The sequence below is a fragment of the Ciconia boyciana genome, chromosome 6 (assembly GCF_034638445.1).
Source record: "Ciconia boyciana chromosome 6, ASM3463844v1, whole genome shotgun sequence".
NCBI lineage: Eukaryota > Metazoa > Chordata > Aves > Ciconiiformes > Ciconiidae > Ciconia > Ciconia boyciana.
The window spans coordinates 32,835,323-32,854,937 of NC_132939.1; the positions used below are offsets into that span (position 1 = coordinate 32,835,323).

Below are 19,615 nucleotides of genomic sequence, written 5' to 3' on the forward strand. Positions count from 1 at the left end.
TGTCTTGCTTCTCATTGTGTATGTAAGAGATGCTTATTTAAGGAGTGTTTTTTACAGAAAATGTGACTTCTATTAAATATACAGAAAATGTTTCAAGTATATTATAATAAATTATTTTTACTTACTGTGTGCCCATTGTTGTCATTCAAGGCATGGGAGAGACTTGCTGATTGAGATTTAATTTTGGATATAAGAATCTTGGACATGTAGAATGGTCTGTACTATTGGCTGATAGTTACCGTAGAGGGTTGAAGAGAAGCAGCATATTAACTGCCTGGGAAAATCTAGGCTTTTAGGCCATACGCAAGCCATTTAGACTAATAAAATAGAGTTTGTAAGCTCCAAAACTGCTTTGTTGAAGAAGTATTATTGTGAGGCAGGTTCTCAGAGCATGGGGAGGGGACAGGACTGAGCAAGTTCCTCCAGGGTAACATGCAGCAGAAGCACTTCTAGGAAGGCTGGAATTTCTAGGTCATTTTGTCAGGAAACAAAACATCAATTAACCTTTGAAGTCTGCAAATAGTTCCTGCTGTGGATTATGTACGACACTGTTACTATACTGACCTCTTTAGTGTTTACAAACTATGTAGATCCTGTTTACTTTTCCTTTGTCCTATGCAAAGTGAGTGTACCCCAAAAGTAGAAAGCTAAGAAATGAGAATAATAATGTTTTCTGTCTTACTGAGGCAGAAAGTAGAGGCAGTGAAGAGTCAAAATGACAGAAGTTCAATCTTTTCTCCTACATGAGTTTTACACTTGAATCAGCTGTTGTGCATTGAAATATGTATGATGATTGTGTGGCACTCTGGAGTTAAACTCCAGTTGAAAATGAAAATCCATGACCTGTTCTTTCAGAACACCATCCTCTACAAGCAATAAAACTGTAAACCCAGAAAGAGTATAAAAGGAGTGATGGTAGTGGTATGGAGCATACTCATTAGTAAGTGTGCTAGGATTGTAAAGCTTTCTTTATGCAGACCGAGTAGATTGCCTTTAAAATTTCTGTAAAGGGAATGGCAGTGTTTTAAGCTCCTTAGCTAATCTTTTTGACCAATCGACTGGCATGTAATTACCCATGAGACATTGCTTATAGATACCTGCAAGGTGTTAGTGTTGTCATTGTCAATTCTCATTTATTGCATTTACTTGGTGTCTTGAAGTCCTAACTCATGAAATGGTATAACTGTGAGGATCTCAGCTTTCATTTTATAATCCTAGACCTCGGAGTTGGGAAGAAGAGCACATATGGTCTGTAGAGGATTATCCTGGAAGCTTTGCTGTCCTTTGAAAAAGAAAATAATGAGAGGTGGAAGAGAAAGGAAGGCTAATACAATGACTTAGGACACTCTGACATTTTACTGGTTTACAGCTGTTCTCATAATTGGGCTTGATAGTGATTTAAGTGTGTTGACTGTCTGGTTGGTTATATTCAGTATTACAGTTTTAGAATATTATTGGTGGGTCCCTGGTGTTGTCCTTTAACATCGTGTCGTGAAGCTCATGAATGGGTGTCAGGGGACCCACAGCAGCATACGATTTAAATAAATTCCACTGATCTCATTGGAAATTTTATTTCCATCTTGTTCAGTTTCTTGCTTCAGTTCCCTCCTCTACCACAGAGCTCCTCTCTGCCTATGAGCAAGTCACTGAATTTTAGTGAGTCTCACTTTCTCAGTCTGTAAAAGGGAGATAATTATGCTGCTCTACTTTACATAGGGAACAGGAAAGTTAATTAATTCAAATAGAAGGAGTTATTTAAATTCAAATGAGTATTTAAAAAAATATTTCTTCAGGTGAGATCCATTAATTTAAGTGTTTTGGGTCAGGGTGAAGTAGTTTAGGAGGAAACAGGAGCAGAGAACTGACCAGTTTCCATGAGGCCTTTATATCAGGGGAGAACATAACTGGCATTTGCCTCAGGAAGGTCCAGGAAATCAGTCCAGCATTTTCTCATTATTATAAGTGGATAGTCGAGAAGTAAGTGGTATCTGCAGTGGTATCTGCTTTTGTGTTGCAGTTGAAACATTACTCTGGTTCACAGTCACACTACAGTTTGTTTCAAACCGTTGAGTTGAGATGGTGACAACTGCAGCCAGCACAGTGTTTAAATGAGGTTGCAACATCCACCCAAAAAGGGGAATAAATTTGCAAGTGACTGGACAAGACTATGCTGTGTTGCTGGCTGGCCCGTTCATATTGCTGTCATTATGTAAACTAGCTCAGGTATGTCTACAGGAGTTGCACACAAAGGTATGCCCTGAAGTATTACATCTAAAATTGTCTGTTGATTATTGCTTCTATTTTACCTGCCTATGAACTCCACCTAGATAGGATTTCTGTGCCCCAGCAGAAGTTTGGGGGTTTTTTTTGGTTTGTTGTGGGTTTTTTTTTCCCGAAAAAGAAGCATTACAGAATGAAATATAATTTAAAAGGTTATTGTAAAGTTAGTATGGTTTCTGAACAATCTATCATGTTTCTATATGTCACATCATTTTCTTCCTTTAAATAATGTATTCCATGTGAGGTGAAGATTTTAAAACAGAATCACCTAAACTTCTGAATATGTTTGTAGTATTTAAAATTACACAGATAATGCTATATTTTACTTATAGTTGTGGAATGTCAGCAGATTGTCCCCATCATTAAACATATTGTGAGCTGCTAGTGCTAGATAGAGCTGCTTTACTGCAAGCTGTCTTGTTTATCTTATTTGAGGACCTGCATCTGTGTTAGAAAACAGTATTTGATCTATTTGCAAAGCTGTCAAAGATACCAAGAATTTAACTGTGATAGCAAACAGTGTTGTAGCCGGCTGTAAAGATGTGTTTTTCACTTTCTTCCCCCAAATTGTTCAACTGACTGAAAATTGCAAGGTATTTTTATTGTAGTTCTCAATGGATAAGCATCCATGCTTGAAATCATATTACACCTCGGTGTGCTCAAAGATCATAAGTCTGAGCAAAACTTGACTGACTTCACCATTTCAAGGAGTAATCTGGATAGGCCAGGTCATTGTGAGTGGACTGGACTGGCAAGCCCATGGTGGTGTATTTTGTTCTAATGACAACTAATGGACTTAACGCTATTGCTGCCAGCTCAGGTCGTTCCATGCACTCAGTTATCTTCTGTGTTCTGCAGGCTTTCTGCTTGATTTTGTTCCAAATGGATTTAGACTCATCCTCTAGACTTCCTGGTGTGCCAAGACCCCCTACCAATGCTAAGGTCAATTTAAATTAACACTGTATTACTAAAAATACTCTAAACGGGTTATTTGTAGTTCCTAATGAGTTAAGGAAGTGAAATTCAAACGCTCAGTATCTGCTCAGCTAAATCTAAATGTATGTTTGTGGTGCTGTGCACTAAGTCAGGGATTCATCTTGCTCATGTTTCCATTGTCTTAAATGAAATGCCTGGTTTGAGATAGCTATCCAGGCAGCCTGTATAGATGGTTTGAGAGAGAAATGCCCCCATAATATGCTTAATTCAATTTTAAAATACATGCTTGAGAAAGATGTTGTTCTCTTTTGACCGATGGAAGAGTAGAGAGATTGAGCTCAACACTTTATTACCACATTTCAGTGAGATGAGTACCATCCTTAGTGTATGAATATATTTATATTTAATTTGACCAGGGAATGGTAGGTGAGATAAACCTCTGCCTAATTTCAGGTGCAGATGAGTTAGGTTTTTGGACACATATCTTGAAGTGGGATTTATTTTCTCTATTCATCCCATCTCTATTCAGCTGACTGTAGGAGGAGCCTAAATAGAGACTTTATGCTTCAAGTCAAAAGTTTAGATGGCTAAAATCAGGTGAGATGAAGCCCACCCTAAATTTTCTTTCCCTGGAGCTTCATTGGCAAACTAGCAGATGGCTTGAAGGTAGAGGAACTCTTATTTAATCTGTTGTTTGTGTCTGAAGTATTATGTGATTCTGGAGAGCTTCCTCCATGATTTCATAGGAGGTTGTATTAAAAAGATCCTGTTTGATTTGAGTGTGAACAAAATAAAATATCTTTAATTGGTGTGTGGTGGAATTTTTTGGTTGGGAAAGTTACCTTTTCTAAACTTGTCAGCAAGGGAACGTGGAATCATTTTAGCATCTGTTACTGAACTTGGAAGAATAATTAAGTCTTCTCATCTAGCCTTTTAGCATTTATTTATTTATAAATGCATCTTCATGCGTTTAATTGGTTTCAGTAAGCTAATTACACAAGCACAGTATGGCAAGGGATTGATGTTGCTGATTATTGTTTTCTTTTTTATTTTTTTTTTCCTTAAGCAGGTCAGGTTGGCCTGAGTCTCTAATGAAGACAAACTTTGGCTAATTCCCTTGTGTAAGTAGATTTAGTTGATTTTCAAAGACTAAATTCATTAATGAGCTTGGCCCTAGGTCCTCCAAAAATTAAGAAAATGGTACACTGAAATGTTTGGTGCTTTAGAGAATGTGAGAAGCATACATTTATGATTGCTTATAGGAAAAAAAAAAAGGTCTTTGTCAGTCATTTATCTTTATATAATGAAGCACATTTTGCTAAATTAAAGCAGACCTTGCTTTCAAGCATGGCTTGCTTAGTGGAGGGTTTTAGAATTGGATGTTAAGTGAGGCAGCCTGGGTCCTGATTGATGGCTAAGCAGGTACCCTTATAGTGTCTTTGTTTTTGTTGGCAGGGGAAATTGGAACTTGTTACATCTTTTGACTGTGGTTCAGCATCATCCAAGGTAGTAATTTCAGTCCTGCAATATGGCACAGAAATGAAAGGGTAGCAGAGCTTTTCATACTCTGTATTGTGGTGATACCAGATGTTCAGACGTCAGTTTTCTCTTTTGTTTCCGTTCAGTCCAGAGGGATTGCATAGAAATGAGCTCTTTATCCAAGCTATTCTTGAAGATTTTGAGGTTCAGCTGCTAGTGTTGAGTTCATGTTTTTGCATTGATTTCAGCAAAAACTAATCCATTTTGCTTGAGCTCAGATGACTTCCCCACTTTGTCTCTAAACAGCTGCTTACTGAATTTGCTATACCAGACAGAGGTATATGTTTTTGTTTTTCAGACATCCTTTCAGTTTAGCATATTAACCACCATTTTTCTGTAAAAGGCAAATATGGAGTCGGTCTGGGGTTCAGTAAGATTTTTTTTTTTTGCTGCATTCTGAGGCTGACATTGTGTGTATGCTTTTGAATGGTTTCCAGTGATTGGATCCACCTAGACCCACTGCTTGTTGTCACCACAAACAGCTTAAAGCACTGTAGGGCAACCTGGAGATAAGGTACTGCCCATACTTGCCCCTTCATACCAACTTGTATCAAGTTGGAAAAAAATGAGACCAAGGCTGTCTAGCCTGTTCTTATGAAACCAAGAGACCTGTCAATACCAGAAGACTTCTGTTAATAACCTGAAACAGGTATGGGCTCTCAAAATCACAATATGGTTGTTAAAAGTTGGGACAGTCTCATTAAATATGGATGTGATGATGTTAGTAATAGTAATACAGAGATTATTTTGGTAATATGCGTGTTCACTGGTGAAGAATTAAAGCTGTACTAATTTTTAACTTTGAAATATCTGGTTTTTAAACGAATCTTTAGTTTCAGTCTTGTAATATTTTGCCAGCATAATTTTTTGCAATGAATGTGAAAATGCATTGTTAATGATACTGAGTTTGGCCAGAGACCCTAAATAATAATATTGAGGGTTTCCATGGTAAAGTGTTTCACTAAATCCTTGTCAAGCTTTTTTAATAAGTTTTTTTTTAATAAAGAAAAGCCCTTACCTATCAGTTTCCATGTATGCAATGGTTACTACTACTGTAGAAATCGCAGGGCTTTTCTGCCATCCATGCTAGGATGTCATGCTGTATCCTGTGTATAAGGATACATTAATAAACATCATTGAATCAAAAAAGGCATGTGTCTCAGAGGCAGAGAGGTCTTGCGCCTTTTATAAAGATTGGAAAAATTGACTTAAAGTTTCAGGGGCTTAGTATCTGTCTAGATCTAAAGTTTTGATTCTTAAAAATTCCATTCTGCGGCTGCCTGGATGTATATCACTTTTGGACTGAAGATCCTTTACGTGCCTAAAACTCTGCTGTTGGCCAAGCTCTCTACTACCATAGCTTTCATGGTGCTGCATAGCTTGGCATCTATTAAATATATAGAAAATCTTTTAGGCTCCATTAAATAGATATTCCTCAATCTGTGTTAGCTGAGATGTGAGCACTGCTGAGTGAGCTGTTGAGTACAACTTGTGAGGCTTCATACAAAATGGCCATAGAAGTAGGGGTGCTGCTTCCTGTGACCTGTTGGTTCAGCCAGAGGGCAGGTACCTAGGATGTGGATGAGAATTTCAAGGCACATCTTTCTCTGGGAAACATGCAGTAACCGTAAATGTGTAGATTGCCTGGAGCTGCAGGCATTATCAGCTTTCCTTTTTAAAACTCATCTCTGTATGGAGTAGTTAAGAAAATGGAAGAATGAGGGAGAAAAAGTGATTGTGACCTAGTGGTTAGGTTATATATGTGAAGTAGGGGAAACCTGGTTTTTAATTCCTATGCCATTTAGAATTTCTTTATTTTTATCAGATGAGTATTCGATATTAAACATCTTGAAGCTGGGCCACCTTTTTTCAGGGCATTGTTCTTTCTCTGAAATGAGGGATTTGTTCTTTTTCTTTAAAACAAACAAACAAAACCTGGTCCACCTCACTCGGAGATGGCTAAGGACCATGAATCCTAACTGGAAGGAGGTATCTTCTCAAACCTCAGGACAAGTTGTCTAGTACTTAGAGATGTGGGATGAAGACAAACTCTTTCCTCTTGCCTGTCTGTAGTTACTGCTACTGTAATTGCTGCCCAGTGTGTATCCCCTCTCTAAGCATCTACATCTTCTCTTGCCCCCCCCTTTTTTTTTTTTAAATTCCAGAAGTCTAATTCAGGCTGTGGATTTTGCTACACAACAAGGTGCTAGGTCCCTGTAAATCTAGTTCTGAATCTTCAGATGTGTGTACTAACACATATGTGCCCATTGCTATTTACCTATCTTGAACTAGTAAATACCTTGATGGCCCTATGCATTGTTCCAGCTTTCTCATATGTGTATGCAAGTTGTGGACGTACTTAGAAGATTGCCTTAGCGTGAGTGCTTCATGTGAGGGCTCTCATATTTATGTCCAGGAAATTCAGGACAGAATTTGGACCCTATCTGGCATGTCTTACTCAGGAGTACTCAGTAAAGGGAGCATGCTAGGTATGTTCTGCACACAAAGTAACTCTTTGTTTGGATGCACGAAAGTCCTGGTCCAGAATGTCCAAGCATGAAGCAGCCACATTAGAGCTACCACCTGACTATGCTGCTGAGCATCTGGAAATTCCAGGGAAATGGCCAAATTGATCTTTTTTTTTGCCTGGACAGAATTTCTGTGTGGAAAAAAGGGCAGTGTCTGGAGAAACCTGGGCATCTGGCAGCTTTAACTCAGATTATTGAGCTTCTCTGTGATGAAATACAAAATAGAGTGCAAGTATGAAGAGTTCCTTGTTTTAAACAGAAGCCATTTTTCCATTTCATAATCCTTGATGGTGTTTCTGTTGTCAAGATTAGATTCAGATGAAGAGAAGGTTATTAACTGGAGAAACTCATTCTGATGCCATTGCAAGTGGAACTAATTTCAGTACATAAAATGTTGATAGATTTCAGATTTTTACATTTTGTATACTACCAAGAATTCTGTTTGGTTGCTTTAAATCCTGTCACAGTGCCACAATTAATTACTAGTATTTTCGCCTTGCAATTGAAGTGATTACAAGTGTGTAATTTAGCTTCAGGCAGCTTTTAGCCAAAACATAATTTAATATCCAGCTGTTTTTCCCCTCACCTCCCTCAAGCACCAGAAGACATCTAGCTTTCCAGACTCATCTTGTGAAGCCTATATCCATGGTGTCAGCAGATGGAAGCTCAAACAGAAGTACTGGAGTCCCAGTCCCTAGACCAGAATTTTTTGCACTTCTTGACTTGCAGATCACTACAGTTTTTACCAAGAAAGTGTTGAAAACCCTTTGCCCAGGAATGTTTCCATTTTAAGTGCAATCTCTGTCTAAATGGATCTTCCCTTTCTTCTCCTTTGTGTTTTGAGGCTAGAAAGGCTCAAGTCAGTTGGTTCTGTTGCAAACTACAGCTATGCGGCAGTCTGAAAAAGCAGAGCCCAAACTCATATCTTGAGTACAACCGCTAATGAGAGGGGAAAACGCATAATCTGTCTCTCTTCAAATATCTGTCACTGCAGAAAGCATTTAAAGGTTTGCTTGTGATTCAATAGGTGATACATTTTCCCTGGAGTCAGCACTGAACCTCCTGTGTGTTGTGTCAGGCAGTGCTTAACTGCCTTTTTTGATGAGGCATAAAAATGAGACTTTGCCTTTAGAACCTTAATGAGTGCTGAAATTAATGTTGTAGCTGGTACAACATCATGTCTTGCCTCCCTGGAGTGCAGCTCAGGGAGGGTAGAAGGTATCTGAGATTGTATGTTGTCCCTGTGCGAGTAGATGGGCGGCTGTGGGGTCAGGAAATTCACAAGCTCTCCGTAACAGTCCCTCCACTTCTGCACCCTCAAAGACTATGAGTGCTGTTCATAAAACCTACCAAGCATAAGCTCTGGGATGATTCAGAACAGGAGACTAATTTAGGTATTCCCAGAGGAACCTCTGTTTCTTCATTGATTAGACAGAGAATGTGGGAATACAAGCTTTCTGGATACTGCATACAGAAGAGAGATGGCTTGTCTTATTAATATTTAAAATGAATGAATTAAAATATTTTTCATTCATAATTCCCACTGAATTTAGTAGAATTGTTTTGTTAATGTTGGATGTTTAGCCCTTGTAAGTACATCTGGCATAATAAGAAAACAGTAACTTTGCTACTCGTGTTAAATTTAATTACACGAGATCTTATCATTATAACTTTCTCTAATGTACCCATCAGAATGTCTGAGCCTTTGGCAGGTAAATGCATTATTTATTAAAAATAGTGGCAAAATATCTTTCAAAAGAAAATAGTGCATTATGTTCAAATGTATTGCAAATCCTAGTAATCTAAAATATAAGTAATTTGGAAGATGAAAAGCTTTCTGTAAGTGCAAAGTATTAGAACAGACTTTTTCTTCTTACTGTAAAACTTCACTAGATGTCAGTGTGGAAAGTATTTTTACATACATGCTATGTGAACTATAGAATGAGAAGTGTTAATTCCTTTAACACATAGAGAATTAGGATGGCACTTACTAGAATTTAGTAGTTAGGGGGGTTCTCAAGACATAATTCATTTGCAGAACACAGTTTCAGGACAACCAAAGCAATTTTGATAAGTTCTCACTAAATTCTGAACATTGTTTCTGTTCAAATAGACATAAAAAGTGAAAATTTGTTTCAATACTTACAGAAGGTTTTGAGTTTTGTATTATAAATCAAAATTACATTTTAAAACATCATTAAAAACAATTTTTAGGGTTAAAAGCCAGCAGACTTTTTGGTTTTGTTTTATATTGTTGATTATTTTGAGTCAGCAAAAATTTTAATGTATATTTTCTTGCTGTTGATTTGTGAAAGCTGACTTTGTCTGTATGAGGGTAGCAAGTATATTTTCACATGGCTCAAGACAGGGCTTAGGCATTAAATTAGGCATTTAGAAAAGAAAAAAATTCATATATATTTATATATGTTTAAGTTTGATTACAGAAAGCATTCCTAATCTGTAAGTGTGCTTGTGCATTTGTTTAACTGTATTATGTGTTTATATGATATTTGAAGAATCAGACTATCTCTGTTCCTACATGAAAAGGCTGGTTGGTTGCGGGTTTTTGGGTTTGGGGGTTGGGGGGGGGTGGTTGTTGTTGTTGTTTTATAGAAGCTTCAGTGCTTTTACTGAAGCTTTTAAGGTATGGTCTCCTATGAGATAGTTAGACTTTTCCCTTTAAATTAATTCCTTTGTGTTTCTGAACTGATACACCAAGCGAAACATAGCGGTTTAGATACTGTATGGTGCCTTGGGTTTTGCTATGTTGTTAAAGTAAGATGCTACCAGGACTAGTTTACCAGGACGAGCCTAATTGAACAGTCAGTGAACACCTGAACACAGGTATGTCTGCTGAAGTACAGAACTAAAGAGGACACCCTCTCCGATCCTATTCTGACTGCTAGTACAGCAATGAAAAGATTACGACGAGAGGAACATAGACTGCTTGCATGCTGGCTTCAACTGCCACTTAACAATTTCTTTCTTGAAGTTACTTGCTTTTAACAGAAACTTAAGTGACCTTTCTGTTTTTTGGAGTTACCACAAAGAGGTTGATTCTGTCCAGAGTTAGGATCTGACTAAGGGAGTGATAAGGAAAAGCTTAAACTATATGTGCACTATTTTTCCAGCTTTAAGTTGCATAGTAGGCACATAGCCATTCAAAAGCAATCTTTTAAAAATATGATAAAAAATGTTGACTCTGCAGGAATTGCATCCAAAAGTTGTATTTTGTCTTTATTATTTCCAGCTATTAAGTATCTTCTATTTAGAGGCAAAAAGGGTTTTTTCCCCTAAATACTGGCATCACAAACTCACACTCTATGTGAGTCCTTACATATACCTTAGGTATGCTTTCACTAGCATGTCCATTACTCTCAGAAAGTTGGCACAGGTGGAACCAATTAACCCTATAATTTGGATATAGCAAATCATTCTTTAGTAAGTATTCAAGAACTCTTATTAAAGTTCCTTTTGTATTTGTGCAACTTTTATTCAAAGTAAAAGCTTTTGCTTTTGCCAGTAAAGGTCACAGGATTTTGAAGGCAGGAGTTCGACATTTTTCATGTTAGAATTGGACTTTCCTTTTGCATACATTGGTTAATGCTGTACTAATAGTAACTAAATAACATGGTGATGGGTTAGCTGAAATATGCAGAAAATGCATTTGAAAATGTTAATGTCAAATATATGTATTAACAGCACAAGCATTTTAAGGAATTTTGAGAGGTTTGTTAAAACACTGCAAAGAGCTTGCATATAAGTTAAGGGATGATGAAACCAGTATTTAAGAACTTAAAATCTTGTAGTAGATTTCATTAATTTTTCATAAATTATACCCACACTTTGAGGAGAAGAAAAGGAATTTTTTTAAGTAGTGCTTTATTTAACATTTCCTTTTTCTGAACTGATGCCTTCAGGGTGTTTAGTTTATGTCCTGTACTTCATGAAGTTTAAGTGGCTGTAGCAGGACAGGTATAGCATACTAAAGACACTTTACAAAGGCACCTTGAGAAATTGTCTTTTAATGTTTTTTAAAATAGGTGTCTTAGTCCTCTTGCTGTGTTCTCTGTCAATGTTTTCTGATGGCTGATTCAGCAAATTCTGCAACTGTTGTTCCAGGCTAAGAATCTTTTTTTGTGACCAGTGGTCCCCATTTTGGCCCACAGGAAAGAACGTGTTATTGCCTTACTTTTCACCCCTGTCTGTGATGATAAATAAATGCATTAAATCCTCTGATAGTAAATCAGGCTGAACCACTCTTGCCTTTCTTGCATAGTTTACACCATGGATCTTCAGCATGTTCTATCCAAGTCACCTGGGAGGTCTTACACTTTTGTTTCTTGTTTGGAAGAAAGTAAAAAGGAAATTTTGGAAAAACTGCACAGAATACTTAGCAAGTACCTCCCTTTGTACTATTGGCTTGCAGGGAAACCAAGATGTAGCAAAGCCCAGGAATGTCAGCTTTGAGATCCCGTATTGGATAGCTCTGCCATTCTGACTTTAAGGTGAGAGGTGTGGTTGGGGATGCTTTGTGCTGGTTCATCTATATGCATGCAGCAAAATTTGCTTTTCCTTGCAGGGACCTTTCAAAAACACCAAGGGTCTTGCTGTTAGTTCTGGAGATGTAGGGTTTTTTCCTCTATTGGAATATTTTATTTTATACTGGAAGGAACAGTTTTTGCACTGAATTTTACTGTGAAATGAAATTTATGCTAGCATACTCAGAGCCAAGGTTTAAGGCACTAATTTATGTTCTATAAATCAAATAAATAAACGTGCACCTGCAAATCAAGCTGGATGCAAAAGCATACAAATCATTGATTAAATGCTTGAGTACGTTCTTCTCAGAACTGAAAGCTGTAGAACCCTTGTTAGTTTTGATGACCTTATATATGAGAAATCTAGATATGCTTAAGTGCTTGCTGAAGTATGGGATGGTTTGGTTATCATATTAGCCTTTAACTTAATAATAATAACTTGCATTTCCCATGGCATTACATGTGAAAATGTACGGTCCAGAGTTTGGGATTGTAGGTCTTTTTTTGATCCATCTGGAAGCAAGTAGAAGATTTGGATTTTGAGAGATCGCTGGTGCACCATGTACCGTAACTCTGGGAACTGCTGCTGTAATAAGACTTTATATTGCTCCTCTGGATATGTCTGCATTTATTTCTGTCAGATTCTGGATGAAATATTTTTTCGTTTAACTGTCTGTGTTCTATGCAGATCTTAGGAAAGAGTCAAAGGACACAAAGCCAGGTTTTGCATCTAGTCTCAGCTGTCTCCCCAGCATTCAGAAGTATTCCTATCCAAGCGTATGCAGTAGCCTTACCCAAGTGTTTTTCATGTATTAAATATTATAAATAATGTAGTTAAAGGATGTTGTGAATGAAGTTGCATGAAATGCCTATGTTTTGCCTTGCCCTTCTCTGTTACCAAAGACTATATGCCAAAGAGTTTGGCATAAGTACAACCTTTCTTGTACTTTACAACCTTTACAAGCTTTGTTCCTTTAATTCCTTAAGTAGAATGGCATGCAGCTTGGCTGTAGTTTGCCTTGCATTTCCTGAGTTCTGGGATTTATCCTGTCTTGTCTACAGCTTCTCACTCTGCTCATAAACCACAGTTTGGAATATTTATGATACAGACTTTTGTAACAATTTATGGGAGTCTTTTCTTCTCGAGGAAGATTAAAGTTGACTGATCCACACAAGATTGCTGATTTTCCATTTAGAGGAGTTAGGCATATGATAAATGTTTTCAAAGCAGATATGCTATTGGGAAAGCCAGAACTGGTGGTTCTGGTTTATTCTAAGTTTAAAAAATGGGTGGGAGAACAAAATGAATTCCATATAAACAGTCATTTTGTGACTCTCTGTGTTGTGGATACTGCAGGAGAATTGTGTCCCATGTATTTATGCTGGTGTGAGCAGATGAAAAAAAAAAAAGCTTAATTCATGTTCATTCAAGCCATCATCCTTCCCCATTTCCAAAGTAAAAGCTGAAATCTTTCTCAGTGGGATATTATTTTGTGGAGGATAGGGTAGGAAAGTATGCTCATGTTTTAGTAAAAATAACTAACTAGTTTTAGGGTAGAAACATCTTCTACCGCCTTCTGGAAATGCTTGCTAGAGGGAAAGTTTTGTAAGACTGGCTACAAATATTTGGTCAGTACATGCGAGTTTCTGGACACAAGTATACAACTTACTGCACTGACTTATGTGAGAGGAGACTGTTAGAAACACAGTCCTCTTCTCATGACATGGTTGTCTCCTGACAGTTTCCTTGTGTAGTAATTGAACCCTTAATTTTAGAAGATGTAATATATTCGAGACTTGTTTTGCGCTAAAACCCATGGCCACAAATAGTAAGTAGACAAATAAGTAATAATGGTTAGAACTGAGAGAGAGACTGCTTGTGAAAGTAGCGTATTTAAATTACAGATCCAGGCATATGTACATTGTGGACAACTGGGATGCTACCCTGAAAATTAGAACGTGCATCAATTTGCTCCTCCTCTCTGAATGCTGAACAGGAGTGACACTGCTAATCTGCTTTGTATTCCTGTGTTTCATAGAATAGTTTGGGTTAGAAGGGACCTTTAAAGGTCATCTAGTCCAAGCTCCCCTGCAATGAGCAGGGACATCTTCAACTAGATCAGGTTGCTCAGAGCCCCATCCAACCTGACCTCGAATGTTTCCAGGGATGGGGCATCTACCACCTCTCTGGGCAATCTGTGCCAGTGTTTCACCACCTTCATTGTAAAAACTTTCTTCCTTATATCTAGTCTAAATCTGCCCTCTTTTAGTTAAAACTATTACCCCTTGTCCTATTGCAACAGGCCCTACTAAAAAGTCTGTCTCCATCTTTCTTATAAGCCCCCTTTAAGTATTGAAAGGCTGCAATAAGGTCTCCCTGGAGCCTTCTCTTCTCCAGGCTGAACAACCCCAACTCTCTCAGCCTTTCTTCATAGGAGAGGTGTTCCATCCCTCTGAACATCAAAAGGGGATAGTGATGGTGTTCTTTGGTTTCCTTTGTGGAAGAGCTATCCTTTCCATATCCTGGAGTGAAGTTAGTGACGTTCACAAATTTCACGGTCACTCTCTGTCTGCATTATTTGCTTCTGCACTGAAATGAACTGTGGTCACTGAGGATCAGTGCAAAATTGTTAGCTAGAGAATTTTTTTAGTAGCAGCACATTGAGGTTTATAACTGTACCAGAAATATTTGTGTCACAAACAAAAATTTCCCTTCACTGAAACGAGTGTAGAGAGGCCAACAGTTTATCACAGTGCACTGCAGGAGTCCCTGGTTTGGTAGGGGCTGCAAGCACCAGGTACTCCTGCTTTGCTCTGAAGTCATGCCCCTCGTCTGCACCCCGAGGTGCACCTTTTTGTACACCTAGAAATTCTGTCCAGGTTCTAACTGAAAAACTGAGAAGTGGCAGCTACATTTTAAAATGTTTAAAACGTTTAAAAATGTTTTTACGTACTTACAGCCTCTGATAGTTGCCTACTAAGATTTCTAAGAATATTTCTGTGCTTAACCCCTGTTACTTTTAGCCACCTAAGATTTTTTTTTTTAAAAGTCTGTATCTTTGGGAACTTTTTGAAGTTAAGTAAGGGTACATCTGAAGGAACAGTGGAGTGTGAAATGGGACAAAATTCTAATTTGAAAACTTTGTTCTTAAACCTTTTTTGAGATTTGTCTATATATCTGCCCTTGCACTTCCAGTTGATGTAATATGAAATAAGCCTGTATAGTGCAAAATACTCTGAGAATGTTTCATTCATTTTTGCTGCAAATGCTACATAGGCGAAAAAAAACCCTCCACACCCCAGAAAAAAAAATAGTAAAGCCTTGAAAAATGATATTTACAGTATTGGTTTTGAAGCCTTGCAGACAGCATCTCATGAAAGCTGTCTGAATACTTCCATCAAGTATTTCAATAGTTTTTCAGTAATAATTTAATGTGAAGTTATGCTGTAATTACAAGTCCACACATCTTTGAATTCCATATGTAGAGACAGAGCTTGAATTTAAATGGATCTTAAAGGAACATCTGAGATTTTGCCTGACAAGGAGGAGTCCTCTAGTGTAAAGGGATATTGTTTTCTGTTCCTTCCTGCCTCCTAAATAACGGTGCAGAGAACACTGCCAGGTTGTTATGGCATTTGGGCTTTGTCTACTGCCCCCATCATATTTACTAATAGAGATTTGTATTCATAATTTAGCTGATGATTCATTTGCCAGTGTATAGCTGAATACTTCTGGCTCACTTGGCACTATGTGTGTTGGCATAGCAGTCATCGTGGAAGCAAAATCTATATCTTTGTATTTGGATCTTGTGGCAGATGTGTAATATAAAGGAGCTACCACTTTGGCATGGACACTTTCCTGGCTCTGCCCACGTTTTAAGTGTTCCCTGGTTATGATCTGTGATCATGGCTCATATTGATGTTTATCTGCTTTTTCAGAATGAAAATAGCACCGTTCTGTTTTCCTTTTTTTGTTCTTGTGATGTTGCAAAGATAGTGCAGCATGGTACAAACACTGTGGAAACAGAACTTTATAACATACTTCTTCTCAACTGCCATATTGGTTCTGAAAACAATTTGTAACCTGTCTGTCTCCATTTGGCAACTGAAAAGCAGGGGTTTGCAACCAAGGCTTTAGAACATGCAGATAACTCAATTTCTGTGCGTAGTCAAGTATGTTTAAATTGTTCTACGTGGATAAGTATGTAGGGAACAAAAAAGGTAAAGATAAGAGGAAATACATACTTGCTCCCTTTTTTTTTTGTGGAACTTTGAGCAAAATAACATGGTCTGCAGAGTGGACTTAAGTCTTTCATGTGCCTGTATGTTAAATATTAAGAGCTTGCCAAGATGTGTGTATAGTTTACCCTCAAAACAGGCTTTAACTACTCTTTTTTGGTAAGTTAATTTGACTAAAATTCCTGCTTCTAAAGAAGAAGCAGTTTCTCTTCATTTCTCATTTACAGGATAACTTTTTCCTGAGAAATTTCAACTAGCTTCCTTCATTTCTGCATTTTTGTCAATATTAAAGCTACAGCATCGAACAGTTATGAGTACTGTGATGCTGTGTCTCAGTTTTAGCTAGTCTTCTCCCTTTGTGCAGGCAGAGGAGAATGAATACATGAGGAAGTCTTAGGACAGAAGGGCCTGTAAGGGAGGAGAAGCAGCAGTAACTTCACTGCTCATTTCCCTTTACCTTACAGAAATGTGGCCATGCAAACACCACCATTAAACAAACAGACTAAAAATTGCTAAAATAAAACTTGATAATGGGGATATTGAGCTGTCTTTGTAAGTTAAATTCTGGCTGTGGTTAATTACGTAAAAATGCTGCTCCAACCATGTTATCTTGGGTGCCTTATTATTAAATGAAGTGGAAGCATAAGAGGAAGTAAAACTCTCTTGCTTCTTTACTTGCTGGAGCATTTATTTCCCCTTGTCCATATGTGTATTGTGAGAACACCAAGCATAACAAATAGTGTTTGCATTTAGTTCTGAATACAGTGAGGTCCATGATCACTCTTACCTCTGTGAAAGCAAGGTCCAAAGCCTGTCTCGGCTGCCCAAAGTGTTTGCATTTCTGCACGTGTGATGGATGGGTTCGTTGTTCTAATGAAGCGTGGTTGTTGGAGGTCGTGGTCACAGAAGGAGAGAGGCAATCCATCTTTAATGAGGGGCAGTTCTGTGGAGGCCTTGAATGCCAAGACAGAGATGTAGCATTTCATTTTTTATTTGATGTAGAGGCCCAGTGCAGAGACAGTACCTTGTTTTACAAGGGATTTTTTATTACAAAGAAGGTGGGAGCTGTATCCTGTACAAACTTTAACCATTTTAGATGTTTTGGCTTCGTTCCCAAGTGTAATGAGTGTGGAAGTTGCAAATGCATGTATTTCTATGGCCATATCTCTGATCAGACAGGGAAATCAAACCTCTGGCCATGCACAGATGGTATTAGACTTGCCTGTCTGAGCATCCTTAGGAATTGAGGTCTCACAGGCTGCATACTAACTAGCAGGCAGTGTCTGTAATCAAGGGGAACATTATGGCCTAGGGAAGTTCCTCAGAGTAATTCCCATCAATACAGATGATAGATGTGTATTTTAAGTACCTCTGAGGATCAGGAACTTGTGCTGGGGCAGAATCTGAAGGTGGATCTTCGCATCAACCAGGCAGATTCTATAACTTGTGTTCCCTCCTTTTTCTTTTCTAGACTGCTTATAGACATTCAGGGTTGGTTGTGACAAGGCTAACTGAGCCCTTTTCATTCAGATCAAGAAGCAGCAAATTAAGAATAACAACTTTTCTTCACTGAACTAGTCATAGTTGGACTACTGTACCATGGATGTAGAACTAAACACATTACCAGTCTCCTTACACATTTGGTTTGTTTAACACTGGTTGTATATAAGGTCTAAAAATGAGAATGTTTTCTCATGGTAGATTTATTTGATATTTTAATTGATTAGCCTAAAGACTGTGTCTGAATACTGCACATGGCTGATGTCTGTTTGAGGAGAACATAAAACGTGTTCTCTAAGCGTGAAGAATGCTAATTATCTTTTTCCCCTTTGTTTCTACTCTTAGGCCTGTGGGAGACAGATGTTACTTAGCAAAGGGTGGGATGAACATAACTTCTGGGCTCAGAAGTTAAAATGTGGAACACATCTGCTCTGGTTCACTGACATTTCTCTTCTTAGATTTGTTCTTTGAACAAAATTCTCTGAAAGGTGGCAGGAATCACCAGCATTGTCGGTACAGAATCAAAACTAGGAATGAGCTGTGTGTTCACCAGAAAATTGGAAGTTTGACTCATGCTTAGACTTTGAAAACCAGTGTATATTTTATACCTATTCATGGAACACAACATTCAAGAGTAAAAATAGGTAATGTGATCACAATTTTCTTTTTCTTGTTTCATTTGTTTAAGGTTTTGTTTAGTTTGACAGTTTCAAACTAAAGTTACAGATTTAAGTATCTAAGGTAATGCAAGTGCAGGGCTAGTTACAAATGTGCTTCCTTTTTGATTTGAAAAGTTTGGCTGTTGACCTGTCTCTTTTCAGCCCAATTCTTGTACTGTGTTCATCATCCTGGTATCTGAACAAACAGCACATAAACTCATTTAGAGGAGAGGAGGGTTTCCATGTACCAATATTTAGTTTATTTGAGGTTAAGATTTCTTTTAAAAAAAATTCTTACAAGCAAACATTTTTGCTGTATTCTTGTTTGTCTTGCAGGTTGATCCAGCTTTGAAAGAAAAATTAAAACAGAACACTGTGACACTGGAATCTGAATATGAGGTAAAATAAATTTGTTGCTTGGGGCTCAGAACCTTGGCTACCCTTGATTACCCTGGCTGCTGGTGGGTTGTATCTGTCCCTAACTAAAATTAGATCAGCCATCTGCCTTTGACTCACTAATGTCCAATAAAAACAAAGTTTTATGTAAAGAAAGGTTTTTGAACATGCAGTGCTTCTTTCTGAACACAGCTTTACTTTGATGTCCAGGTGCCAAGTACAGTGGTACAAATAAATTCCACTATTTCTGCGGTTAACCTAGTCTTTAAATGTAGAGCTGATGTTGGCCTTAGATGGAATGTGTATATGTATATGTCAACACTTCTACTGCATGAGTTTTGATGATCTTTAGACCAAATTACAGAACAATGTGCCTGACGTGCTTTCTGTTATTTCTTGCTTCTGAAACTTATGTGTATCTTTCAAATAACTGCTGTTCTTTTTTCCACTATTTCGGAAAACTTTATAGAGAAATATTTCACTTTTTCCTCAACAATGCATTTTCTTCAAACATTACTGAGCTCCAAAATGGCTGTTTTGGCCAGTTTAATATCCAGAGTTTTATAAATCTTCAGGCCTGCAAAAAGCCATGTTGGGAAAACTGGAAAAAGCCTCCCTGTATCCAGAAACAAAGGATAAAGTTCTTTAAGATAATTTTTATTGTTTTAAAATTACTTGGATCAAATGTCCAGCTAACACTTTATCTATCTCTATGGTCTTTATGCTGAACACAGGTTTTCTTTTTCTTCCCATACCACATTCCTGTCACAAGCCTTTGAAGAGCTTGATTGCACCCATAGCTCTCATACTGAGGTGTCCAAATGGCAGTACATGGTCTTGCTAATAAAACCTTTCTATGATATTACTCTTTTGTGGTTTGTCTGAAATAAAAATAAAACTTACCTTTTGTAGTTTTACATGCCTAATTTCACAGAACATCTGCCTACCTGCCAGGTTTGTTAGTGTTTTACCATTATTGCAAACAGTTTTGGGCCGT

General features: G+C 37.7%; 1 protein-coding gene across 1 annotated transcript in view; it reads left to right on the top strand.

Moving 5' to 3' along the window:
• Nucleotides 1–19,615, top strand: part of COX16 (cytochrome c oxidase assembly factor COX16) — a 50,632-nt gene that overhangs the window by 17,196 nt on the left and 13,821 nt on the right. Inside the window, exon 3 of the mRNA XM_072865106.1 lies at nucleotides 18,559–18,621. Coding sequence (XP_072721207.1) covers nucleotides 18,559–18,621 — 63 coding nt within the window. The remainder of the gene's footprint in view (nucleotides 1–18,558; nucleotides 18,622–19,615) is intronic.